At 36.2% G+C, this 27713-nt stretch overlaps 3 protein-coding genes across 4 annotated transcripts in view; all 3 read right to left on the reverse strand.

Moving 5' to 3' along the window:
* Positions 1-13442, reverse strand: part of LOC142336455 (uncharacterized) — a 101840-nt gene extending 88398 nt beyond the window's left edge. The window contains exons 1-3 of one of the 2 annotated variants that reach the window (XM_075385300.1): positions 11712-13442; positions 1888-2052; positions 350-494 (exon numbers count right to left, since the gene is read on the reverse strand). In XM_075385300.1, coding sequence (XP_075241415.1) covers positions 350-494; positions 1888-2052; positions 11712-11812 — 411 coding nt within the window. In that variant the 5' untranslated portion in view covers positions 11813-13442. Of the gene's footprint in view, positions 1-349; positions 495-1887; positions 2053-8143; positions 8822-11711 lie in introns of those variants that run through there. The other variant, XM_075385301.1, reaches the window with a different exon arrangement.
* Positions 1-27713, reverse strand: part of LOC142336458 (sodium-dependent serotonin transporter-like) — a 526993-nt gene that overhangs the window by 442476 nt on the left and 56804 nt on the right. The window lies entirely within an intron of this gene.
* LOC142337285 (queuosine 5'-phosphate N-glycosylase/hydrolase-like) lies at positions 16828-18528 on the reverse strand. Its single transcript, XM_075386471.1, has one exon. The coding sequence runs from the start codon at positions 18002-18004 to the stop codon at positions 16991-16993; it is 1014 nt and encodes a 337-aa protein (XP_075242586.1). The 5' UTR covers positions 18005-18528; the 3' UTR covers positions 16828-16990.

Genomic DNA, 27713 nt, shown 5'->3' on the forward strand with positions numbered 1-27713 from the left:
ATTAGTTCCCAAAGTCGATAGATTTGAGAGGCACGAGGCTTTCGTGAAATCTCTATCAAGATAGTAAAAACAGCAAAAAAGTGCAAGTTTGTGGAATGCAAGACAAAATGAGCTGAAACTGTTGGATGATAGGAAACAAAGATTGCTGAAACAAATGAGTGAGGAATAGCATAGATCAACTAAACGCACAAACTACAGTAAACAACAAAAAAACCATAACCGAGAGAACCTCAAAGAGAAATTGTCGGTAGCCGGGACCGCCATGAAAAAATTCAGAACACTGAAATGATGCGGAGTGAAACTAGTATGATTTAAAAGGTAGGAAATAGGATATGACCAAATAACTTACCCGTTTAATGAGCCAATACGTGTCCTGTGCAATTAGCAGATGGTGTGCAGTGAGCACAGCCTTGGGTGCATTGCTACCCACTTGGGCCACGTGACACATTAGGCAGAATGACCGCATTGCATCCGCAGCTCCCAAAACACTCGACCTATGAACACAGAAACATTGTTAATGCCATGACCTTAATTCTGAACAATGCATTTTGAACATTGTAGTAGGCTTTATTCGGTTACATGACATTTTACCCAATGCCACTTTACCCAATGCCATTTTACCCCATACCAACTGACCCAATGCCCTCTGATCTTTTCGTTCAATTATCCGATTACCAATTAGCAGTCGCTATTACAACGATGATTTAAAATTTTTATGTGGACAATATAGTCTCATGTTCGGTTGTGATGGTTTCATATCCAGTCCTACGGGCCATTTAATTATTTAGTCGTCTAAATAGTCGTTCTGGTAAATTTAGCAATAGGAAAAATTGGGTAAGTTGGTTTTGGGTAGAATGGCAATTCATTTATTGATTGATGTTATTCTGGCCATGTATTCGCCATAATCTGATTTTTTTTCAGAGTCCAAACAAATTATTCTTCTCCTCGAAGAGCCAAGACATACATACTAAAAAAGTAACACTTTATTTATCCAAAAAAAAAACGATGTCAAGAGGTAACATCATTAATGGTAGTGTAGGGTACCTTACATCTCGTATCTAAACTTGAATAACTTTTAAAAAATTGCAATAGCATCAAATTTAATTAATTCTTGCTTTAAAAAAGTATTTTTGCTTTATTTCATAATTATATTCGATTACACTGCCTTTCTACTGTACAACCTTTGTATATACCACAAGGGAAACCTAATCAAAAATTCTTAGTCCGTCAATTTGCTCTTAAGTGCATCCGAAAATTCGGTCTGTGTTTATATGTAATTTGATTAATAATATGATTGATGGTATTGATAATATGTTCCATATCTAATGACTATCATAATTTGAAAAGCTCATATCTACTCCAAAATCCTTATCTCGTCAACTATATCATCAAATTGTGAAAGTTCACTACTTAAAACTCCATATGATTAAGCCAACAGACAGGAGATTAGTACAAATATGCTTTTCAGTCCGCCATTAAATCAATGAATGAGATGAAATATGAAGGAAGGAAAGGTATGAGAAGAGTTCGAAGGAAGGTAAAGTTGAGATTTTGGAGTCGATGAGCTTTCCAAGTTATCGTAGAATCTAAGCTATAATAGATATAAAAAATTTCTTGCATACAAACGGAATCGTTCATACAAGATACAATTAATATTAAATTCTAGACTGTTGGTTATGAAAATTTTTTGATTCAAATCATAAAAAGATTCGTCAAATAGTATACACAAAACTTTTAAAGAAAATTTTTTGCAGTTGAATTCTTAAAGTTTAATTTCAAATTGTTGAATATTTTTTTATTTCAAAGTTTGTGCATGAGAGTGACTGGAACTGTATGTGCAAACGCACATTACCCAGGATCCTTGTTTTTTTTCCATTAAAAAATTACCTCATAGGAACTGCAACGATCATGACGAAGAGGAGGTAGAACATGTTGCAAATGCACATACTGCAGATGACTTTGGCAGCATTTCTGCGCTGGGAGACTCGACCGAAGAGGACTGTGATGACCACTCCGCAATTCAACACCAGTCCAATCGCACACAAACATAGTCTGAAATCAGACGTTAGATTAATAAACTATCATCCCCGAAGGCAATTTGTGACCTGAGGTATTGACAACTGACCTTTACCGATAGTTGCTACAAAAGTTAAAATTCTAAATAGTATAGAAGACGAGGAAGATGAAGATATAAATCGATAAATTCCATCGTACGAAATATTGGTTTAAATAAAACGTTTAAAAAACTTAGAATTAATACAAATCTTTCTTAAATCACGAGAGTTGAGCAGGAAACATGAATTTCTTTTCTTATTAAAATGGCAAAGCTGCATGATTTTAAAATTTTTAAGAAATCCAGTTAAATTTACTCAAAACAAGCTGATCTACTTACCTTTATATCGTAACCAGCTCCTCATAACCTAAAAGCTCTAGGGTTTTACCAGTCCATCCCCTTTTTGAAAACGGAAAGTTAACTTAAATCACTCCAGTGAGTGAAAGAATGTTCGCAAATGTTCCAGCTAAAAACGGTTAGTCAAATTTGCTATAATAAAAAACATGGCTGTCTGATTGCCAAAAATAGCCGCAATAGTTTCTTAGACATGCAATCTCGAAAAGAACATAAAACCGAAAAAGAATTTTCTTTTTTTATCAATCGCCGATATTAATTATGATATTAAATTCTATTTTGATTTAGAAGAAATACTATAAATTTTTGTGTTTTTGCTATTAGCTGCAATCGGAGAGCCTTCAATTAGAGTGAAATACCCTCAGTCGACCTCATCTCTTTAAAAACGCAAAAATTCTCTTAGAGGAAAGTCATTTGTTAAAGTGAAGTAATCAAAAACTTCATCAAGCGAATAAAAATATTGTCACGAATGCAGTTCAGTAAAAATTACAGGAATGAATGACGAAAAAGCAGATTTGAATTGGGCGTGACATGTGGTTGAGAAAAATCTTGGCGAAATAAAAAAAAGCAAGACAAGCACTGAATTACAAGAATTATAAACATGTCATGTCGATGAACACCTTTACAACTAGCATTTGCTACTCAGCAATACATTAGATATTACATACACAAAAACAGGAAAAAAAGTTGAAAAACAACCTCGGTGGTCGAATTGCTCTCAAAACAACTGGCCAGAGGTTGGGACCTGGCTTCTTCAGTAGTTAGTTTCGACTTATCGAGGGTGGTTGGTCGAGCCTGCGGGGTTCCGGTTTGAATGAGATGGAAGGTTGTACCAGGAGCAAATAAGGGATGAAGGCGTAAGTTTCCAAAAGAACTGCTTGATGATTTAATGCCCTCCCTCCGGTTTTTACCTGATTATCCCGTTTTTGGCTGCACAGGGCCCTTACGGCCTGAACGGTGTTGCTAGGATGCGGATGGGGGGGTTGAAGTGAGAGGGGGGTTGACATAGGAGTGGAAGGGGGTCAATCTGTAAGAGCCGTCCTTCGCATCATAAGTATATGTCTCCAAAACATTTTCTGTGAATCGCATACATGCTGGAGACTAGTGGGGTGAAAGGCACTAAGAGCACTAAAATTCCGCTGGGTGCTACCTCTTTATCCCGTTTTTGAGGATGAAAAAACAAATGGGTCAGAAGGAAAAATCGGTCAAGCGAAAATCGCATAAAACGACCGATAGGACTTAAATAATTGCTACAAACTTTGTTTAAGAGCAGTTAAAAAGAACATATGAGAGCAGAACTAAAAAAAATCATTGAAACGCAGTGTTAAAAATGCAAAAAAAAACAATTGAGTATCAACTGAAAACATTTATATAGGTTCAATTTTGCTATATTACAAATGAAATAGGACCTGTCATTAATGAGACAGTGACAAAAAAGCACTAACGCGGGCAAATATGAAAATTTCCTTAATGTTTTCAATTAATTTTAATGTTGTCGCGTTGAAAAGCCAAGGGGACCTACCATTGAAGTGAATCAATGATGAGACAACAAATGAGGGCAAAACAAAAACATGCACTATAATTTTTTGCGAACATGCACTATGAGTTCAGACAAAACCGAAAATACAATCAGTTTGTAAAAATTCAAGCATCAGTGCTAGTTTCTCTATTTGATCCGAAGAGGTGCTGCAACGAGTTCTATCCAGCAAGACAAAAAACTTCTTCCTGAGATTTCTTCTTCCTGAGGATTTAATGACAGCAAGACAGAAGCTATAAGATGAGCAACATTTTCATCAACTGCTCTTATTGTCATTTTGTGGGCTTTAAAAAACTTTTACTGCCAAAATTTAGCATAACAGAACACTGAGAAATTTTTACATAACGAGAATGGAGAATTTTTCTTGAACCCTCTGTACATGCAACAGTTAATTATGCGCTAAAGATAATTATAGTTACTAAATTAAACATCCTAGTCATGAGATTTATGTTGAGATACTGTCGAAAGGTTGACAACATTTCTATTTTTGTAAGTAAATATTCTCTTCAGTCTCAGTTCTAGTTCTGTAAAAAAAATCACATCTAAAGTCACCAAAATTCACAAAATTGATAAAATTTTAACTCCCCCATAAATTAGCCTGATGTCAGAAAAATTATTAAACTTTCACATTTTTAATTATTAATAAGCACTGTCTGATTAATAAGCTCTTTCAACTTTTAATTAAAGCCAAAATCTGGCCCTCAGAATTAGATCAATTGACAATTAACTCGGCTTTCAATAAAATACAAAACAATGACTATGTCGACAGATTGTTCACACTAATTAACTAGAGAGTTTTTTGAAAGACAAATTCTATATTTGCTTTAAATACTAAAAAGTCCAAAAAGATAAATATGCATCATACATACATATTTAAAATGACGATACATCTATATAAAAATAACCTATCGTCACATTATAAATTTAGCCAAAAATCGACTGTCACTTTTTTATATAGTGCTATGCAGTTTGAAATTTCATTTATACAATACTTTGCTTTCCTAAATTCTATTAGCTCCCAAAAACTGCAGCAAAATAAAAATATTTTTCTGGATTTTGGATCATCTGAGGTTCTGTTTACACAAGCCTTAAAAATATTTTTTGTCTTCATTATCGCCTGTTCGACCGGTCAAAAAATGATTATTGATTTGGATACGATCCTAAATTTCCTACACTACGTTCTTATAATCACACTAACTTTTATTATATTGACAGCAACAACACTAGCTCACTATCGTGAAAAGATGCATTTCAACTCAGCTGTTTACGAAGAACACAGTTTGACGACCTGTCACTACATTTGAACTCTTCAATTATGATTCGAGAAAAATTATCAGGAAACAATTGAACTCATTGAAATAAAACTATCAATGAAATCAATTTTATACAGTAGAATTATTTTGCTTTACCTTTTATACCGTTTAACAGATATCTTTTCAATAAATTTAATTTTACTATACGGATAATTTTCAGAGTTATCCGAGGAGCCTCACAAATTATGTTGGACCGATTATTAGACAATCATCATTGTTGGACGACCTTTCACTACATTAAAACTGTCAAAAACTGAACAGAAAATTATTTTTATATATAATTTATTTGCAATTTTATACAACTTATACGTTTAACAACATTTAGATTAGATTTTTAGATATAATAAAACGCATTTATATATAACAAAGTATTTGTTTTTCAAAAATAGATTATCAGAGCAGCATTATCTAAGAAATGGACAAACTGCAAAAATAGATGTTTCCTTAATCCAAAAAAATGTTTCCAAAAAAATGTTTCCTTAATCTCAAAATCAAATTTCGATGGATTTACTATTTAACATCCAAAAAAGACTCGTCTATCTTCTCCATTCCAAACCACCATAAATGTATCTCAATGTTGACCTATTCTAGCATTTTGCCAAGATGTTTAAGACCAGGTTTGATACTATTTTAATTTAAAAAATGCACCAATATAACAAGATAGTCGTAAAAGCAACTAACTCAGCAAAATCTAATTTCAGTTAAACTCAAAATTTCAATCAAGAACAAAATGGACTAAGTTCACTTTTGAAACATGAGACAACTAGTATGAAAGTATTTAATCAAAGACAATGTTCGTGCATCTAACAACGGTCAAGCTCATAAATTTAAAACAGTTTGAGTAGCCATTTCAATACGCTAAAAATTACAAAACTAGAACAATTCCAGTTACTACAAAACCACACTTTTACTTCTTTAATCTCTTCTTTGACTCTGCAGTTGCAATCACATGATATTAGTAAAACTGATACGCTGCAAAATAAACAAGATAAATAAAGAGCTACTGCAAAAGATCAAATCTATTGTCAAATTACTGATAAAAATACGCAATGAGTTGGTTCCAGTTGCAGTTTTTTAATATAAAGAACTTGGAGAGGAAACAGAAAAACGGCCAACTACAGTTTAGCTGAAAACAATACCGCGAAAATATCGCATTTCTCAATAGAAATTTAAGCGTAAGCGGTTGCAGAATATAAATTAAAATAAATTCCTAAGTAAAATCCTTAATTAATCATACACCTACTAACGTCGGACGAATTGCTCTCGAAGGACCGGCGAGGCAAACAATTTAGAGGACGCGCATAGGCTAGAGAAACTTATATGGTGCGGAAATTCTCTGAATGCGGAGGGTTTTGAGTCCATGGGCTCTCGGATGAGAGTCGCGTACATTAACCTCTACGCTACACGGGCTAAATACAGTCATCACTCACAATCGCTTTTTATTTAAGCAGGAATTAATTTCTGAATGCGCGCGATTCAAATCGCTCAAAAAACCAAAAGTCAGCGTGAAAAAGTCACTCAACAAATGAAATCGACAGAATGCTATCTGAGAAAACGGTCAATCAAACATTTTGCATAAACAACACACGTTTACAATAAAGGCTTCAAATTTCGTTCAAAAGCAATTGAAAAATTTTTTTACTTTTTGTATTTCAATAAAACAACTGAAAAGAATAGAATTCAAAAACCCGCACCGGACAACTAATATTGCCTAACAAGAAAAGCACTAATTAACAGATTTAAGAAAAGTGCCGATGGAAGGTTGATTAATTTAAGATATAGTAAAGGTTCATAAAAATTCTGTTTGTAGTATGAGAATAATACGCAGACAGGCAAAAACTTTAATAGATTTTATACTGAATTGAAAAAACATACGATAAACAGACGGCAAATTTTGTACGCTAGTACGCAAATTTGGTTTTTTCAAATATAACGACCATTAGTCTCTAAAATTTTCTCATACAATTTTATACAGTAGTTACAACCGAAGATTAATAGCAATGCAAAGAAAACTGCGTTCAACTAATGATAACTGTTAGGGTTCCATAACCTATAGAAACAACGTATCCATTTTTTATTGACAAAAGACTACTTCTAAATCCTAATAGCCTTCGTCAAAAACAAATGAGATTTTAATCGCGATAACTTTTCTATTGAATTTCTGTTTTCTGGTCGGCTTTCGATACTTAAATCTTCAAAATCTTTGTCAATTTCAGGAAAAATGGGAAAAGAACCTGATGGCATATACTAATCTAATTACGACCGTTAAATACCAACAAGAATGTTGAATACAAGAATATTCCTTGCCGCGAATCAGTTTGAATCGATACTTCAATTGCACATAACCGTCTAGACGTCCGAATAATTGCTCTCGAACGACTAGTGGGAGCTCTAAGCAATTGCAGCCTGCTTCAGTCGGGTGGGGGGGTAGAGGGGAGCCTAAATGGGACTAAGAAGTTCAATAGTTGGCTTCAAATAACATTAGAGGTTAATATATACCACTAATAAGATTTAAATTTAAAAATGACACCAACTTCGGCGCACTTTTTATTTGACTTTTAGTATCAAATTGCCACCAATTGAGTTCAGCTGCTTGAAATTGTGATTGAGAGAGAATTTTAGATCACGCTAAACGCAAAAAGTCAAAGGGCGTAAAAGTCACTCGAAAAGTCAAAATTGTCAAGCGAAAATTTTGCATAGAAAAGACACACACGTTTACAGTAATTGCTATGAACTTCGTTCAAGAGCAATTAATAATTGCTCACTTCTAAAACGTGGCAATGTATCCTAGGTAACGCAATCTTTCCAGAAATATACGATTAAACTCCTCTAAACAAATGACAAATTAACAAACAAAAAAATGTCAATCTAGTCAAATATGCTTACTTTCTGATCTTCTCAGGCATGTTCACTTCTTGCCAGATCAATTACTTAACTCAAAAGCCGCCACATGAAACTACACTGCCATCATCTTACGGAACTGAAAACTTGAACAGTTTCGTCAATCTCCCAAAAGTTAAAAAGAACCTGAGCAAAAAATTTTAAAATGAGTATCAAACATTTGAACCTTAAAACATTACAGACGTGAAATATATTAACGACTGTCGATTAAAACTTTAAACAATATAAACTTCTAAGAAAGTTTTACTTGCACTCCTTGATGAAATCAGTGTGGGAAAAACATAAGCAACGTATGACAATTTGCTCTCAAACGACAGGCTTTTGGGGGATAGGGGGTCAGTTTGAGCCTGCATCGCCCAGGGCGTAAATATGGCTGGCTTAAAACAGATTTTTAAACACGGGATTAAACTATCCTCTTAAGTATATCAAGCATCCTTGTAATAGCGACTGCTAACTCGTAATCGAATATTGAATGAAAAGAGCAACGTGCATTCGGTAACTTGGGATTGGGTATAATGGCATTGGGTAAAATGGAACTGGGCAAAGTGTCACGTAACCATCGCAAACGTCTTGCATTTAATCGAAACAAATATAAATTCCTTATATGGAATGCAAGCTTCAAGCAATTGTCGCAACAAAACGGATGAAAATGCCAAAAATTCAATGAATAAATAGACATTGCTTTATTTTCATAGAAATTAAACAAATTAAGGAGAAACGGCAGGCTTTTAATGGAAAAGCAGATATGTATATTGCATACGGAGACAAAAATCCAATCGGCTTTTCACTGGGACAACTTTCAAATTTTATATTTAGAAAATGTGAGATTTCCTTGAAGTTTAATATCTAAAAACAGAATTTATGTCGGGATCGCACGTCAAAACTTTGAACGACAGCTTAGCTTATTTGAAATGAGCCTACATTCGCCACATTTTTGAAATTTACGTTAGGCATTTTAATGTTCTAATAAATCGAGACAAACAAATGATTTTAAATTTAAACCGAAAACTTACGTGATCTGGTAGTTTCAAACTAAGCACTCTTTCAACAATTTGACGGTTAGAAAATTTTCCGTTTTTTCAGCATCAAATTGATGAAAAGGTTCAATGCCATTAAATACATAATCAGTCTTGCCATATTGGCTAAAAAAATTCTGCTGTACCTTGGAACTAACTTCGATGTACAAACTCTCCAAATTGTTTTCCACGGATAAAATATTTTTTTCCATTCTAAATTCTCGAACTTCATTCACTTGAAAATTCATTTTTATTTTTTGACTGCACATAGGAAGCTAAATTACTTAGAAACATCCTTATTGTCAGTGGAATAGAGATCTGTTCATGCGAGCAAGTGTGTTGCCAAAAGCATTTAAAATGTGTCGATTTTGCGAATTTTGAACTGATTTAAGTAAGGCGGGACGCAATCAGACCTTATTAAAATTCTATTCAATTGGTTTTGGTCGCACCCATCTCCCCGCCTTGGTGACCCTATTACGATATGGAGTAAAAGCCTTTTTGCGGGTTATAAATATATCAAACAGTTGAACAAAGACTCCGTTATTTGCTTTGTCGCGCATTGAGACCACCTTAAATTTGATTTCACAAATTCGCCCCGATTTCCAATTTGTCAATCAACATAAACCAAATAGCTGCAGGTCTTTTCACAAGAATGATGGGTTTATAGGTTTGCGGTGTCAACGTGAAAAGGTGCCCCTCTAGTCAGTTGACATTTTTACCGTTGTCTATCAGGCTTATCTTTCTTAAGCATCTTAGCAAAGACTCGACCAGCAAAATTTGAAGATAAATACCTGTTCAGACCAAATTGTGAGATTCGTAAACTCAGAACAGCATGGCGAAAAAGTACGCCCTGTTGTTAAATTAAACACATTTCCAGCTGACTAATTCTTCATGATTAAAACAGCCTCTTCCTTTGTCATACTTTTTCTCTTATTTTCGCGGTGATATATTAGAGAAAAATGCGAAGTCTACAGAAATTTTATAACCAATTTTTTGCCTTCAAGCTCTATCGAAGATAAGGAAAATTTTCCGTTTTTCAAACTCTATGTCAAGATATTTTTGGGTTTTGGCAAGCCCTTGTTTAAGTATGAATTGGTAGTTGTAAGGTGTAGGTTTTGATAAGGTACATTGTTTGGTAGCTTTTACTGTTTACAAGCTTCGGTAGGCGTTTTCAGTAAGGTAAAGGTTTTAAGTAATGGCAAAGTAACGGTTATGGTAGATTTTTTTGGTAAAGTAGTAGTTTCGAATGCTCATTCTCAAGGCTTAGGTTCGTACATAGGCCCCGTATCGGTAAAACGACAATTTTCATTAAAACACTGGAAACTTTTGACACATTTTCTATTTTTCTGCACAATTACAAAAAATTGCTACTTCTCTTACTGCCTTCATAACATTCGGATAACTAATTTTTGTTCTCCACTTTGAATTTTTTGCGACCCCGCACTTTTGCGAAATTCTTTTTTTCAGTGTTTATTGGCTTATCACGCAGTTTGTTTAACAAAAGAGGCACATTAAAATTGCATCAAAATAAATTAAACCAGTTGTCTCAATTATACGTCAACAATGAACAACACAGTTCAAAAGAGTGAAAACTACCAGAAGACTCAAAGCATGCAAGTCAAAAGACTAGACAATCTGACCCAAAATTTATCATTCTAATGGATGTATTTGTTACTGTCTGTAGAGGTGAAGGATCATCCGTTGTGGCTTTAAGAGCTTTACATTTTCAATCTTTGCGTTATCTTGTCCGGAGCAAACTTCAAATGATAAACGAAACAAATACTTGCTCTAATTTCATAAGCCTGAAACAAAAATGTAATAAAAGTTTTGAAGATTTTCAAAACGAATTTAAGGTAATTAGCCTGTCAATGAAAATTATCATTATGTTCTCATCTGTTAGAATAGAGGTCAAATTTTCAAAAGCCTTTTTGCCAAAAACTTTTGCAAAATCAGATACATAATCTGAAATAAACCATTTCTGGTGAGGTCAGAAATTTTTTTCAAACGTTGAAAAATGAAGCTGCGAGTAAATTTTTTTTTAAAAAGCCTATCATGATACAACTTTTCTGTCGCCAAAAAAATTTATCAACAAAATAGCAGATGATTTAAATCTGATGCAAGTTTTCTGAAAATTTTTGACTCCTCGAATTCCATCTCAACCGCTGTTCTGTTTTTCTTTAAATTAGTGAAACATTTCGACTTTTTTAAGCCAGGCTCTTGGTGTGTCCCAATTATTTCAACAACTTTGCGCCGTTTTCTTTTTGTAAAAATTTTCATTCATTTCAAGCTGTTTAAGGCCATACGCCGCGTATGAACTTAGGCAAGCCTTCCTGTTGACAATTACTATCACTGTACCTCAGTTCACACTTGATTCTGCCCACCCCCCCCCCAAAAAAAAATTTTCTCAATTCAAGCTGTTGCGAAGCTGGCTCATCAAGACAACTAATTTGCAGGAAATTAGTTTTCAAGCCAGCTAGCATTTTTTAATGATGAGTATTGATTAGGTATAATGCAATCATGCACATATTTCAGCTTACTTGAGTACTAAGGTGAAACTGTCCACTATGTAGAAGAGAGTCCCATTGCAATCACTTCCACTTGACGCAGAAATATTGCTGCTGATATTAATAACAGTCATAATTTAGTTTAAGCAAAATGCCAATATAGCAAAATGCCAATGATGCTTTCGAAATATATACGAGACAGCCAATTTAGACTGCAAACCTTACGCTGAATGGAAACCTAATGCGGTTTGCTGTTTAGCCAAGTAGGTTGACATAAACTTCAAATAACGAAAGCAAACAATTGACTGCCTTGTTCAATAATCAGTATTAGATAGCTCAGAAAAACCAATTAACTTTTTTTCCAATGAACGTTTTTGATAAACAAGTAAATGGGCAATTATATAGAATGAATCTTTGTCAAATAATCAAATATACTGATTTTAATTTCAAAATGATTTATGACTTCGATTTTAATACCAAGCGTATAAAAATTAACAACGATAAAAATTTAATAACAACGATAATAAATCGAATTTCCAAGAGGCAACAAACAAATAATGTAACAAATTACACTTGAATGTTAGGTTTGGAGCAGCTTCGTGGACAGACTGTAAGCTCCAGTGCTTCCAGCTCTCCGTCCTAATTCATAAAAGATCCAATAAAATGAGTTAAGTAATAGCCCAAAACTGGTGACTAAGAAAATTTCACCCTAGACAGAACTGATCACAATTTTCAATGAAAAGACGAAAATAACTTCTCTAAATATGATATGATAAAGAATTGCTAGCATTAAATGAATCCATTTAGTGACTACCTGATAACAAATTTGGCTTGGAATTGAAAGCAATCGTGAAACGTTTGCCAAATCAAAGGACGTCAGCTGTGTTAAAATAATGACAGCTACACGTCAGCTTGCAACTTAGCTTAGCTGCCAAAATTATTTTAAAAAGCAATGCTTCAGAGAACCAATATCCTCAATATTTATTCCCTTGTCCTTGGAAAAATTTAGTGAAAACCAAGCTTTGCATTTTTGTCTTTCCATTGCGGCCATATTTCCCCCATTTCTTTCAACTTTCCAATATAAAAATTCTCGAATCAGCCAATCAGAATAGAGAAACACGCTATATCTTCCTTAGCTGAATTAAACAACGGCTTTTAACAAGCTCAGTCTTGCACCTAATATACCAAGACCTCCATTATCGGCATTTTAATCGCCCATTTCATCTAATAAATTCAGCCCAGACTAGTCCGCTTGAGATAAATGCCACAATCAGGAAGTCTTCATTGATAAAATGCCGACATTCCAGGAAAGAAAGAAAGAGAGGTCAGAAAAGTGCCTACCCAGAATTATCAATGCAAGAGGCAGCTTACAGTTCATTGCTACTTACATGATTACATCCGACTAGCAGAAATTGCCCATTTCTTCGACTTTCATTCAAAACAGACTTCCGACTATAGCTGCCGCCCAATAGACTTGTGTGACGTAGAAAGTATATAGCATCAGTATCATAGAAAAATAGGTGACCTACAAAAATATCAGTTTCCAAAATATTGAACTTATAAAGAAACCGCATCAACCTTCTTTACACAAAGGACTTTGTTTTCTCGACCTCAATTTAAATTAAACCAAACTTACCTGGAATTTTAAAAGTCTTAAAGCGTATGACACAAGTTTGTTGAAGTCATATATGATAAAAAATGCGAACGAATATCCCTCACACAAACGAATAAACTCACAAAAAAGTGGGTGTTAAATGTCACGGACGGAACAGAGTCAACGAGAAAAATAAATCACTGATCAAAAAATTCTAATTGTTTTGCATGAAAAAAAAAACATTCAGCGTGAGATAGCAAAACGAAAAACATTATCAGCACTGGCTAAGTTAAACGCTCAGGACTTCTGCCTGTAACTCCAAACTATCTGCTCCTTTCTTTGATAGTTATGCAGTTAGTTAACTGAACAAAAACGAAATGCGAGAAATTTATTCCATAGGCATCAAATTTTTTAAACGAATTCAAAAAAAATTTTTTTTTTAATCTGCAAACATGTAAATTAAACTAACCACTTGGTTAATGTTACATGTTAGAAATTTATTAATCAAACATTATTTTTTTCTAATTTATAACAAACTAAGGTTCGGTTTTCGGTTTGCACTCAACGCAAGTCGAAACACACTGTTGACATCTCAGGAATCCATGAAATCAAGATATGCAAAATATAGTAAAAAAAAAACAATTATGCAAACACTAATCGAAATATATATTCAAGAAGCAAAAACTTGAGTTAAAAAGTATTTAACCAGAGATTTTCATTAACTCAAAAATGTCAAAATTTAAACACATCTACAACATTTTAGGGAAACTTATTTCTCCATTTCTACAAACTCCAACGCCACACAAAAATTACACTTTTTAAAAAATCCACGACACATTAAAATCACGAAAAATAAAAACAATAAAGTGAACTCAAAGAAATCGAAAGCCAGCAACAATTCATATATGATGAAAAAGCGCGAACAAGCATCACTTAAAACTCGAATATAACTAGAACAAAATCGCCTACTGTCTATTCAAATTGCCGAAAACTAGTTGATTGAAGTACAATTGTCCCAAACAGTAATGCAAAATTTTGATATATAAACAGAATCACCTATATTTTAAAAAAACCGGCTTTAAAGTGGAGCAGACAATGATCAAGATAAGATTTTCTGAGAATTATTACATTTTAAAAGTTCAGTGCCCGTTAGAAAAAAATCCCACATCTAAAGAAGCAAATTTATCTAGAAACATAATTCCAATTCCCGTGTGAAACAAAATTCATTTTAACAGATAAAAAGCACTCAATTCAGAAAAAATGATCACAGACTAACAAAAAAATTTAAAACCCTATTTATATTTGAGGGATCGTGCAACCAAAATTTTAGACCAAAAGAGTCCATTCTTTTCTCTTGTTTACCCAAAGTCAGAACAATCAAAATCACATAATTAGTCGAGTAAAAGATTTAAGCATAAAGTTGTCTATTAGTTTTGAATTCTCCTGAGGGGGCACGAATTAATGCTAATTAGTTTTGAATTCTTCTTAGGGGACACGTTCCAGAGGCTACCCGTTGACTTAGCAAAAACTAGAAAAGTCAGGATTATTTTCGTTTGCATCTTTGTAACTCGTTAACACTAAGGGCTAATATCTCTATAAATTCTGATGTAAATTCTCAACTAGAAAAAAATTTCAAACCCCTCAAGGAAGAATAGAATGACAAAACTAATAGAATATACAAAGGATATATGAAGAACAAACGAAGAATATACTAATATATAAAAAATAGAATTTACGAAGGTAAAGAACGATCAGCTAATACGCCAAAAAATGTACAAGATGAGTTAAAAAACATCCTGCCTTCTTCAACTGCAGCTCATGTTGAAATATTGACAATATCACACCCTCTAAGCGTCCAAGAGCCTCGGGTGTATAAGATGTAACTCCTTAGACGAGCAAAGTCGACTTCTATTACCAGAGAAGGTTGTTGGCCCTGTGCATGCGATGATGTGAGGCGGAGAAAAGACGCGTTCTTGAACATAAATTTTCCACAGCCGTCTTTTGGACAATTGAGAGCATGTCTCACTTATTTCACTGACAATTTTTCAGTTTTCTTTTCAAGTTGAGATTCAGTGTTTTCATTCACCCTTCTTATTTAAGCTTTAATGAGTGGATTCTTTGCTTCTTCAGGGAGCGGTATAGATAGTGCACTCGAAAGCTGCATTCGATCTGTTGTATTCGTGTGAACCGTCTTCAGGTTTTAAGATATTTAGACCACTATCCCCTCCCCTACCGGTAGCTAGAAAATTTTCAGGTATTTTGAATTGTATGCGGTATCTTTCTCTGAATTCGAAATTAAACCATCGATTACTAGAGGACTTCCTCACGGCCTGTACGAACATTTTTATTGCTCTATCATTATCTTTTTCCAGCAGAGGCTGGCAAAATATTAGAGATTACTTGCCAAAATTAGCACTAAAGACACTTGCAGTCTACCGAAACTAATGAACAGACGACCGGCATGATCCAACAAAAAAATGAGGAACGCTGTAAAATCACAACCATATCCAAGAAATTTGTCCCTCCAAACACCCCATGCTTGTTGACCTGAACTTTGCGGAACCGCATCTGATATAGCAGCGACCTAAAGTTTCGTTACACAGGAAAGTTTCTCTGCCTTCTTTCTCTATGCACGCAGATAAAAACCTAATTCAGCTCACTTCAGTTTTCCAGATTTGTCCGACAGATTTAGAAAGCTTGAAATTGGATGCCATGAAAACAACCTAAACAGGTCTAAGATCTTGTATAAAGATTTTTTGAATGGTTTCGGGAAACCTAGCGATTGCCATTGTTATTTATAGTCAAATTTTCATTGGTCCCTGCAACCTTAGCTTGATTTTAATAATGCTTGCAGAAATTTGTTTCTATTCAAAATAAGTTAAACTTCTGTATAGCCTCTTCTTTGTACTTTGTAAAGACCTTCTTCCGTAAATTAAGATCTCATGCTGCTGTTTTCAATTTTATTTGTTTTCTTTGCCAGCTAAGTCTGTTGTTAATTTTTTTCAGCTTTATTGCGACAAATATGACGAATTCATTTAGCAAATCCATTTATGAGTAGATTGAACTCATTAATTGGATCACGGCAATATGAACGTAGTTACAGTAGAGTGGAGAGCGAGAGAGAGAGAGAGAGGGACTCTCAATGGCGTCTAAGCCACTAGATATTAGACTAGAATAAAATCCATAATGATTATCCTCATACTTACGTTTCACGAAATTTCCACGGAAGTTTTTTTTGGCCACAAAAAATTTGCAGAGGAATTAATTTAAGAAAGTAGACCGATTGCTTTTCTCTGTTAAATGAATTTGAAACTACAAAAATACGATCGATCACACCTAAGGAAGCTATTGGATTTAAACTCCGTCTTACTTCACCGATATACAACAGTAGAAGCATCATATGCATGTACCGACTTCGACCGTAGTTTTTGAAAACTGCGAAAATAAGATAACCATTCAAATTAAAAATCAGGGCCCAGAATCTCACCAAAATTAACTCTGAAAATTAAGTCTGCTTCATTATTAGCCGTTGACGCAAAACGCAGTTTGAAAACATTTGGACAAAATTTTTAAATTAATTCCCAGATTAATTTGCAATGTGTGACCTGGATTGTGGCGATCTCTGGTGATTACAGCCAGATGAAACAGAAATGATATTTCAAATCCAACATGTGAAATTGACCTGAGTTAGATATATTTGTAGGGTTCTCTTTGCCACCTAATACAGGTGACTACGAACTCTGTGAAACGGATGTTTTGATACTTTGGCTTTGTGCTCCCGAGCATATTCCCAAAGAAAGAAATCAACGACCATAGCGTTTAGAGTTACGTTATCGTATTTTGGTTTTTCTTCTTGCTTCAGCTTTTTTAGAGCCTCCACCAAAGCATCAACAGCGTGTATTGTGCATCCTCGAATCTCGGCTTCGTACAGACCACCAGCTTCAATTTCGTTTTCCAAAATTTCAATCAATTCATGTTTGTACTTCAAGATTCCAAAATAAGCAAGACATTGAGGTATTCGATAGTCTGCGAAGGTTGTCAACTGATCGATATTATCAAAAAGTCCGAAGCCTTTCCCATGGAAGCAAGCGTGAAGGTCAGCTACGACAATTTGAGCCCGCTTAAGAAATTTCACCTTGCTTCCGTTATAAATAGTTGAATCACGAAAACAAGGAAAATTTTCTTCAATCATATCAACTAGCTTCAGTGCATCATTTGAACACTGCTTGATAGCATTTTCAAACTTTCCATCAAATTTCTCAAGCAATACAGATCCAAACTCCTGTATAATTTCAATCCGCTTTTGCAAAAGTGGTACCTCCGTACTGGTTGAGGAGTGAAATATTTCATTGACTTGTGCTTCAGTAATTTCAGAACAAAATTTGGCATCTAGTATTGGTAGACCCTCTTCGATAGCTCGTATAATAGCAGCACACAACGCATAATAACCTGTGTAATCATTTCCTTTGTATCTAATTTTGAACTTTTCTTCAGAGTCAGTCCAAAATGAGAAGTTCAGACAGTCTATGAGAAACACCCATTGAGCTGCGTCTGTGCTATGGGGCTGCGGATGGCACTCATGAGTAGAGTAAATGGTCGCATCAAAAGACTTTTTCTTCATTTCGGGCAAAATAATTTTGGCACGATCTCTAATCGCAGTGTAATCCACGTCAACATAATCGGCGTTCAATGATATAAACTTTCCAGCTACACGCGGCTGCAGCACTTCCATGATTGCGCTCAAACTTTTCCTGAAAACAACTGAATTTTTTCTGGCTTTTATTCATTCCGTAAACCAAACTATAACAATAATAATAATAACAAAGGATTTAGGATAAAGTAATCCACGGATTCGCATAAAACCCGGTTATTGAGTTGCTCAAAATTTATTGTTATTTACGTAAAGATGAGTTTCTTCAAGTCTCTACAGTTATTGCAGCCACACAAGAGACGCCAAGTGCAAGGGTCTGATTCGTTGTAGCCCCTTTGCACTTGGTCGGTCTTTTCGGTGTATTGTAAAGTTGCGAGGAAAGTTGCACTGTCTGATACTTTCAGTCAGCCACGTTTCTGTAAGGCAAATGATTTGCTACTGTTATGGCATTGGAGAAAGAGGTTCGTCGGTCATATTCGAATATACTTCTGGCATTCTAGATAAGGATGTTGAGGAAGGTGGTTAGTCAAAAGGACCCGTGGACTTCGGGTGTTTTCTCCTTGATCCATTTTGTGCCTTTTGGACAATTTCGTAGAGCATTTGCTCACTATTGGGACAAGTTTAAACAAAGCCGGGATTTTTTCTATTTGTGCACCAGCTGCGGTTCCATGTTAAAATATGGCACGTGCGTCTAGGGGACGCAAATAATATGCACCCACTAAGCTGAGGGTGGGCAGAAACGGAAACTTTTGTGCCCCAAAGCTTAGTGGGTGCATATTATCTGCACACACCACGCCAACGTGCCATATTCTGCACAACGTACTTGAGGGGGGCACTATAACTCAATTTTAAAGACAAGGCACTAACCCTTTTAGAGCTGCGTTAAAAAAATTGAATTTCATTATAAGCTAATTTGTTATGAATCTAGTGTCCTCCCGCTCTATGGCACTGCAAGAACTATCAATGTCGGTCGGCCGCTTCGGACCACGGCACCCTCTGTGGTATATGATAGCACTTGCAGAAGAGCAAAATTTACTCTCGTGCGTATGTATGTTATTGCGTCCAAGTATGATTCGCTTTCTTTTCAACAATTTCGCTAGCTAGTTGTTTTACAGTGCGCGTTGCGGACTGTCCTGCTCCCCACATGCAGAACACGAGCGGAGCGAGTTTACCCTTGTCGACGTCAAGTATTTGTTGCTCATACTTCAGGCACTTCAACGACTCATGATTCAACTTGGTTAAAGATCTTCACGTCGAAATAACGGCTGAACCTGGACCACCATAGGCCACACCAGTCAATGTCTTGTCGCGCGTTTTCTTCAGTGTTACAAGTCTTGTGTATAAAGGACTCGCTTTGAAGCAACTGAAGAGTCAGCTCAACTTCGACATCATAGCAAACGTCATGCATGATATTAGGAAATGCTTCTCGGATCTTGTTACGCCTCATGTGTGTATACCCCCCTTCGCACAAATTGAGAGCATGTGATAGGGCAAACGTTTCAACACATGGACAAAAAATGGGCGTGTTTTTGGCCTCAATGTTATATCTAATGCAGAGACCGTCTCTAGATTCGGACTTCGTTAGTGTAAAACCGTAACGTTTAAGTAGTAGAGCTGTGAGCCAGTTCGAGGCTTCTTTTCCCGAACACATTTTTCTTTCGTGGCGTTGCTCGGCCTGAAGGCTTTCCTTAAGATCCTTCTCACGCGATCGAATAGTATTCAAGCGTGCAACTCGTTGGTCGAGTGTCATATGTTCTTGCGTGAGATGAGCATGTGCTCGCTACTCATCCTCACGAAGAGCGCTCTCGATCAGCAAAGCAGCGTACTCCGTTTGTTAATCTCATGCAAGGTGTTTTTCAAATTTAAGAAGGTGTTGAAGATTATAAAAACTTGGGAGGAATAAAAAACTCAACTATGTGGTTGCATGTTAAATTATGGCACGTGCTTCTGGCGGACGGAAACAATATGCACCACTAAGCTGAGGGTGGGCAGAAACGGAATCTTCAGTGCCCCCAAACTTAGTGGGTGCATATTTTCTGCACACCCCAGGCCAACGTGCCATATTTTGCACAACGCACTTGGGGGGGGGCACTATAACTCAATTTTGAAGACAAGGCACTAACTCTTTTAGAGCTGCGTCAAAAGAATTGAATTTCTATATAAACTAATTTGTTATGAATCTATTGTCCCCTCCCTCTCTGTGGCGCTGCAAGAACTGTCAATGTCGGTCGGCCGCTTCGGACCACGGCACCCTCTGACGCATATGATAGCACTTGCAGAAGACCAAAATTTATTTTCGTGCGTATGTATGTTATTGCGTCCGAGTATGATTCGGCTTTCTTTTCAACAATTTCGCTAGCTAGTTGTTTTACTGTGCGCGTTGCGGACTGTCCTGCTCCCGTATGCAGTAAAACACGAGCAGAACGAAGTTACCCTTGTCGAATTCAAGTATTCGTTGCTCATATTTCAGGCACTTCAACAAATCATGATTCAACTTGGTTAAAGATCCTCACGTTGAAATAACGGCTGAAACTGAACCACCAGAGGCCATTCCCGTCAATGTTTTGTTGCGCGTTTTCTTCAGTGCCATTGGTTTTGTGTACAAAGGAATAGGCTTGAAGCAACTGAAGTGTCAGCTCAACTTCGACATCATAGCAAACGTCATGCATGATATTAGGAAATGTTTCTCGGATCTCGTTACGTCTCATGGGTGTATACCCCCCTTCGCACAATGGAAAGCATGTGATAGTGCAAACTTTTCACCACATGGACAATTAATGGGCGTGTTTTCGGCCTCAATGTTAAATCTATTGTAGAGACCGTCTCCAAATTCGGACTTCGTTACTGTAAAACCGCAACGTTTAAGCAGTAGAGCTGTGAGTCAGTTCGAGGCTCCTTTTCCCGAACACATTTCTCTTTCGTGGCGTTGCTCGGCCTGAAGTCTTTCATTAAGATCCTTCTTAATTGATTGAATAGTATTCGAGCGTGCGCCTCGTTGGTCGAGAGTTATATGTTCTTAAGTGAGATGAGCATTTGCTCGCTACTCATCCTCAAGAAGAGCGCATGCGATCAGCAAAGCAGCGTACTCGGTTTGGTAATCTACTGGATTATATAAACTTGGAAGGAATAAAAAAACTCATTTATATGGTTGCATGTTAAAATATGGCACATGCGTCTGGGGGATGCAAACAATATGCACCCAATATGCTGAAGGTGGGCAGAAACTGAGACTTCTGTGCCCCCAAGCTTAGTGGATGCATATTATCTGCACACCCCAGGCCAACGTGCCATATTTTGCACAACGTAATTAGGGGCGGCACTATAACTCAATTTTAAAGACAAGGCACTCTAACTCATTTAGAGCTGCGAACCTGGACAACTAAAGGCCATTCGCGTCAATGTCTTGTCGCGCGTTTTGTTCAGTACTACTAGTTTTGTGTATAAAGGACTCGCCTTGAAGCAACTGAAGAGTCAGCTCAACTTCGACATCATAGCAAACGTCATGCATGATAATAGGAAATGCTTCTCGGATCTTGTTACGCCTCATGTGTGTATACCACCTTCGCACAATGGAGAGAATGTGATAGGGCAAACGCTTCACCACATGGACAATTAATGGGCGTGTTTTTGGCCTCAATGTTATTTCTAATGCAGAGAACGTCTCTAAATTTGGACTTCGTTAGTGTAAAACCGTAACGTTTAAGCAATAGAGCTGGGAGCCAGTTTGAGGCTCCTTTTCCCAAATTCATTTCTCTTTCGTGGCGTTGCTCGACCTGAAGGCTTTCCTTTAGACCCTTCTTACGCAATTAAATAGTTTTCAAGCGTGGGGCTCGTTGATCGAGTGTTATATGTTCTTGCGTGAGATGAGCATTTGGTCGCTACTTAACCTCACGAAGAGCGCATGCGATCAGCAAAGCAGCGTACTCCGTTTGGTAATCTACTGGATTATATAAACTTGGAGGGAATAAAAAAACTCAGCTATATGGTTGCATGTTAAAATATGGCACATGCGTCTGGGGGATGCAAACAATATGCACCCAATAAGCTGAGGGTGGGCAGAAACGGAAACTTCTGTGCCCCCAAGCTTAGTGGATGCATATTGTCTGCACACCCCAGGCAAACGTGCCATATTTTGCACAACGTAATTAGGAGCGGCACTATAACTCAATTTTAAAGACAAGGCACTCTAACTCATTTAGAGCTGCGAACCTGGACCACTAAAGGCCATTCGCGTCAATGTCTTGTCGCGCGTTTTGTTCAGTACTACTAGTTTTGTGTATAAAGGACTTGCCTTGAAGCAACTGAAGAGTCAGCTCAACTTCTACATCATAGAAAACGTCATGCATGATATTAGGAAATGCTTCGCGGATCTTGTTACGCCCCATGTGTGTATACCCCCCTTCGCACAATGGAGAGAATGTGATAGGGCAAACGCTTCACCACATGGACAATTAATGGGCGTGTTTTTGGCCTCAATGTTATTTCTAATGCAGAGAACGTCTCTAAATTTGGACTTCGTTAGTGTAAAACCGTAACGTTTAAGCAATAGAGCTGGGAGCCAGTTCGAGTTTCCTTTTCCCAAATTCATTTCTCTTTCGTGGCGTTGCTCGACCTGAAGGCTTTCCTTTAGACCCTTCTTACGCAATTAAATAGTTTTCAAGCGTGCGGCTCGTTGATCGAGTGTTATATGTTCTTGCGTGAGATGAGCATTTGGTCGCTACTTAACCTCACGAAGAGCGCATGCGATCAGCAAAGCAGCGTACTCCGTTTGGTAATCTACTGGATTATATAAACTTGGAGGGAATAAAAAAACTCAGCTATATGGTTGCATGTTAAAATATGGCACATGCGTCTGGGGGATGCAAACAATATGCACCCAATATGCTGAGGGTGGGCAGAAACGGAAACTTCTGTGCCCCCAAGTTTAGTGGGTGCATATTATCTGCACACCCCAGGCCAACGTGCCATATTTTGCACAACGTAATTAGGGGGGGCATTATAGTTCAATTTTAAAGACAACGCACTCTAACTCATTTAGAGCTGCGAACCTGGACCACTAAAGGCCACTCGCGTCAATGTCTTGACCCAGGCAGATAATATGTAGGCACCTGCGGATGCATATTCGTACAACCGCCGTGCGGATTGAGAAACCGGAGAGTCAGAGAACGGTAGTAGGACGTGCGGAGGTGTTCTTCAAATTTATGAAGGTGTTGAGGATAGGATGAGATAAGATTGGGAGGAAAAAAAAACTTTAATAAAAATGTCTCACCTATCCTAAGAGTGATTTGGAGTAGCAAAGTCTCAAGTGCGAAAAATGTGAGAGCAAGTATCACATAAAATGTCAATATTAATAAGGACCAATATGTAAAGACGTGGATAATATGTACCCACTTGCGGATGCATATTCGTAAAATCGCCGTGCGGATTGAGAAACCGGAGAGTCAGAGAGCGGCAGTAGGACGTGCGGAGGTGTTCTTCAAATTAATGAAGGTGTTGAGGATAGGATGAGATAAGATTGGGAGGAATAAAAAAACTCTAATAAAAATGTCTCACCTTTCCTAAGATAAATTTGGAGTAGCAAGGTCTCAAGTGCGAAAAATGTGAGAGCAAGTATCAATTAAAATGTCAAAATTGAGTAAGGACCAATACGCAAAATTGAAAAATATTGTTTGGAGAGACTCTGAATGTGAAAATGCACGAACTGGTGACCAAACTAGAAAACTATTTGAAAGAAGCGTAGATGATATAGTTTGCAAAGTAAAATATGACCCTAATACTTTGCTTCGACTAGACTACAATTTGCAAGAAATTTAGAATTCACAATAGGAAAAATGGATGCAAAACATGGACAAATTTTCCTGGATCCTGGACATGAAAGTCTACGTTGATGAATAGAGAAAAGTCTATTGTATATGGTACCAGAAGCCAGCAAACACTGGAACGCTTCTAAACTTCCATACCTGCGCTTCACTCCAGCATAACAGAATTATTGTAGAAAGTACAATACAGAGGCTGTTTCGATCTACAAGCAACTGGCATTTCTTTGAAGAAAACCATATAGATCAAGGATTGTATATTGAAAAAAATCAATGTCCCAAAAATTGGTTTTCAGGCGTTGTTAAAACTATTGGGATCTTTTCCGTTTTAGCCCGCAGCCCGTTTTTCCCGCCGTTTTGTGGGCGCATATTATTTGCGCCCCAAGACAAACGTGCTATTGTTTTATATAATGATTTACTATATAATTGCTTGTGCTCTGTAACTGGAGGGAGCAAAGAGAAAAGATTCTATTGAAAAAATATTAGTTTACTATAAAAAGACAACAAGAACAGCAGCGGAAAACAAGCCAAACGATAAGCTTAAGCAGAGAGAAATAGCTTTTCTTACAGTATGGAGGCCATTTAAGCATTAGACTCAAAAAAAATCTGCAAAAGATATCAACTCTTACAGTGATCTACACAACACGGAAAATAAAAACCTGTTTACCATCAATCAAGTCCGGTTTTGAGCAGAATATAAGATTGCACGTGGTATAAGAAACAACATGTGGTTTATGCACTTTCCACCTATGTCGGGCAAACTTGAACACATGTAACCTAGCGAATGGCAGGGCATCAAAAAAGGGCTCACCAGTTGGCCAGGATATAACAAAATAACATTTTAGCGAATTAGAACGTGAAAAAATGAAATATTACAAAAGGGTTTAAGAAACAAAAAAAAATATTTGGGAATTCATAAAAACCTAAACACAACAATCTTGAATAGGAAAGTAAAAAAGGACTCGGAAACGAAATTTCAGAAATTTTTGTTTTTACTGCAAAATATTATTCCGAAAACCTCCTCTTTTACTTTTTTGTTTTTTTTGTGAATTCAAATCATTTATATTTTAAAAAAATAATTTAACATGCTTTTTACCGGATGATGCTAGATATAGCGAGAACGTTTGTATTGTCAGTAGAACATTTCCAGATTAAAATTTAGATTAAATTGACTTAGCTTTTTTACAACCATAGGTGGGAAGAACTGCGCTCCTATAGAAACAATCACTTATTTTTGACAAGGTTTCCCAATCGAAAAGGTAATTGTCGGTTAACTGAGCGTGCAAGATCCGCGGAGTCATAAGATTGAGCTTCGCAATAAAAAGAAGTTTATCATTGTCATTTGTAGGTATGAGCGTAAGTGCTCAACTTTGGCTCAGCTTCCGCGCGAAGAACACCATGACATCGGAAGCAAAGAGCCCTCTTCCTCCAGCAAGGGAGGAATTTTAAGGGTTAAATGAGGAAGAAAATATTTTGTCAAATTAAAATTAGTTTTTACAATTGAAACAAACCTTCTCCAAATTTACGTTTGTCTTCAGCTTAAAATTGTATCGCAAAATGTTTAAGGATATAAATATTATATATTTGCATTTCCCTGAGAGCAAAACTTGAACAACTCTATGGACTATCTTAAAAATTATATCAAAAATTTTCCATATTTGCAATACTTAGACTATTTACAATTTCATATATACATCTTTAATTAACTCCTTTAAAAATCTCCCTGCTCCAATTTTTTTCTATTTTGGTCTTGTGTTTTTATCTCTAGGGTGTTTACGAATTCACCCAAACCCAAAATATCTCTCTTATGGGCTTTTGCAATTTTTGTTTGTCATGCGCAAAATCATTTTGCCCTATTTTTCTTTTCCCAAGTCAAAATTATGATAGGAATCAATACTTAAGCGTGATTTACCGCCCAATTTATTCAACAAGTATGATTAGTCCCGGTTCTTACTCGCTGATGTGAATAGCTCCAATAGTTTTGAGGTTTTATGCTGTGCGACAGGCTTCCAGAGTTTTTCATTCAAAGTCATACGTGGAGCGATCACATTCAACATTCAACAAGATATTGACACAACTTTGAATCCTTTTGTTGATGTTCTGATAATCTAATGGTAACGCTTCTGTGTGTCTGCCCAACACAGAGGGATCTGCAGCCATTAAATTTTTAAATACCTTAAATTGTAAATAAAATAATTTTAATTTGTCTTTTACCGGATGATGCTAGGTATAGCGAAAACGTTTGTATTGTCAATAGAACAATTTCAGATTAAATTTTAGATTAAACTGACTTAGCTTTTTTACAACCATAGGTGAGAAGAACATTGCTCCTAGGGAAGCAATCACCTATTTTTGACAAAGCTTCCAATCGAAAAGGTAATTGTCGGTTAACTGAGCGTGCAAGATCCGCGGAGTCATAAGATTGAGCTTCGCAATAAAAAGAAGTTTATCATGGTCATTTGTAGGTATGAGCGTAAGTGCTCAACTTTGGCTCAGCTTCCGCGCGAAGAACACCATGACATTGGAAGCAAAGTGCCCTCTTCCTCCAGCAAGGGAGGAATTCCAAGGGTTAAATGAGGAAGAAAATATTTTGTCAAATTAAAATTAGTTTTTACAATTGAAACAAACCTTCTCCAAATTTACGTTTGTCTTCAGCTTAAAATTGTATCGCAAAATGTTTAAGGATATAAATATTATATATTTGCATTTCCCTGAGAGCAAAACTTGAACAACTCTATGGACTATCTTAAAAATTATATCAAAAATTTTCCATATTTGCAATACTTAGACTATTTACAATTTCATATATACATCTTTAATTAACTCCTTTAAAAACGTCCCTGCTCCAATTTTTTTCTATTTTGGTCTTGTGTTTTTATCTCTAGGGTATTTACGAATTCACCCAAACCCAAAATATCTCCCTTATGGGCTTTTGCAAATTTTATTTGTCATGCGCAAAATCCTTTTGCCCTATTTTTCTTTTCCCAAGTCAAAATTATGATAGGAATCAATACTTAAGCGTGATTTACCGCCCAATTTATTCAACGAGTATGATTAGTCCCGGCTCTTACTCGCTGATGTGAATAGCTCCAATAGTTTTGAGGTTTTATGCTGTGCGACAGGCTTCCAGAATTTTTCATTCAAAGTCATACGTGGAGCGATCACATTCAACTTTCAACAAGATATTGACACAACTTTGAATCCTTTTGTTGATGTTCTGATAATCTAATGGTAACGCTTCTGTGTGTCTGCCCAACACAGATGGATCTGCAGCCATTAAATTTTTAAATAACTTAAATTGTAAATAAAATAATTTTAATTTGTCTTTTACCGGATGATGCTAGGTATAGCGAAAACGATTGTATTGTCAATATAACAATTTCAGATTAAATTTCAGATTAAACTGACTTAGCTTTTTCACAACCATAGGTGAGAAGAACATTGCTCCTAGGGAAGCAATCACCTATTTTTGACAAAGCTTCCAATCGAAAAGGTAATTGTCGGTTAACTGAGCGTGCAAGATCCGCGGAGTCATAAGATTGAGCTTCGCAATAAAAAGAAATTTATCATGGTCATTTGTAGGTATGAGCGTAAGTGCTCAATTTTTGGCTCAGCTTCCGCGCGAAGAACACCCTGACCTTGGAAGCAAAGTGCCCTCTTCTTCCAGCAAGGGAGGAATTTAAAGGGTTAAATGAGGAAGAAAATATTTTGTCCAATTATAATTAGTTTCGACAATTGAAACAAAACTTTTTTCGAAATTTACGTTTGTCATCAGCGTAAAATTGTATCTCAGAATGTTTAAGGATAAAAATAGTATATAATTGCATTTCCCGGAGACCAAAATTTGAACAATTCTATGGGATATCTTAAAAATTATATCGAAAATTTTCCATATATACAATACTTAGCCTATTTACAATTTCATATATACATCTATAATTAACTCCTTTAAAAATGTCTCTGCTGCAATAGGC

The sequence above is a fragment of the Convolutriloba macropyga genome, chromosome 3 (assembly GCF_964194025.1).
Source record: "Convolutriloba macropyga chromosome 3, txConMacr16.3, whole genome shotgun sequence".
Classification (NCBI taxonomy): domain Eukaryota; kingdom Metazoa; phylum Xenacoelomorpha; order Acoela; family Convolutidae; genus Convolutriloba; species Convolutriloba macropyga.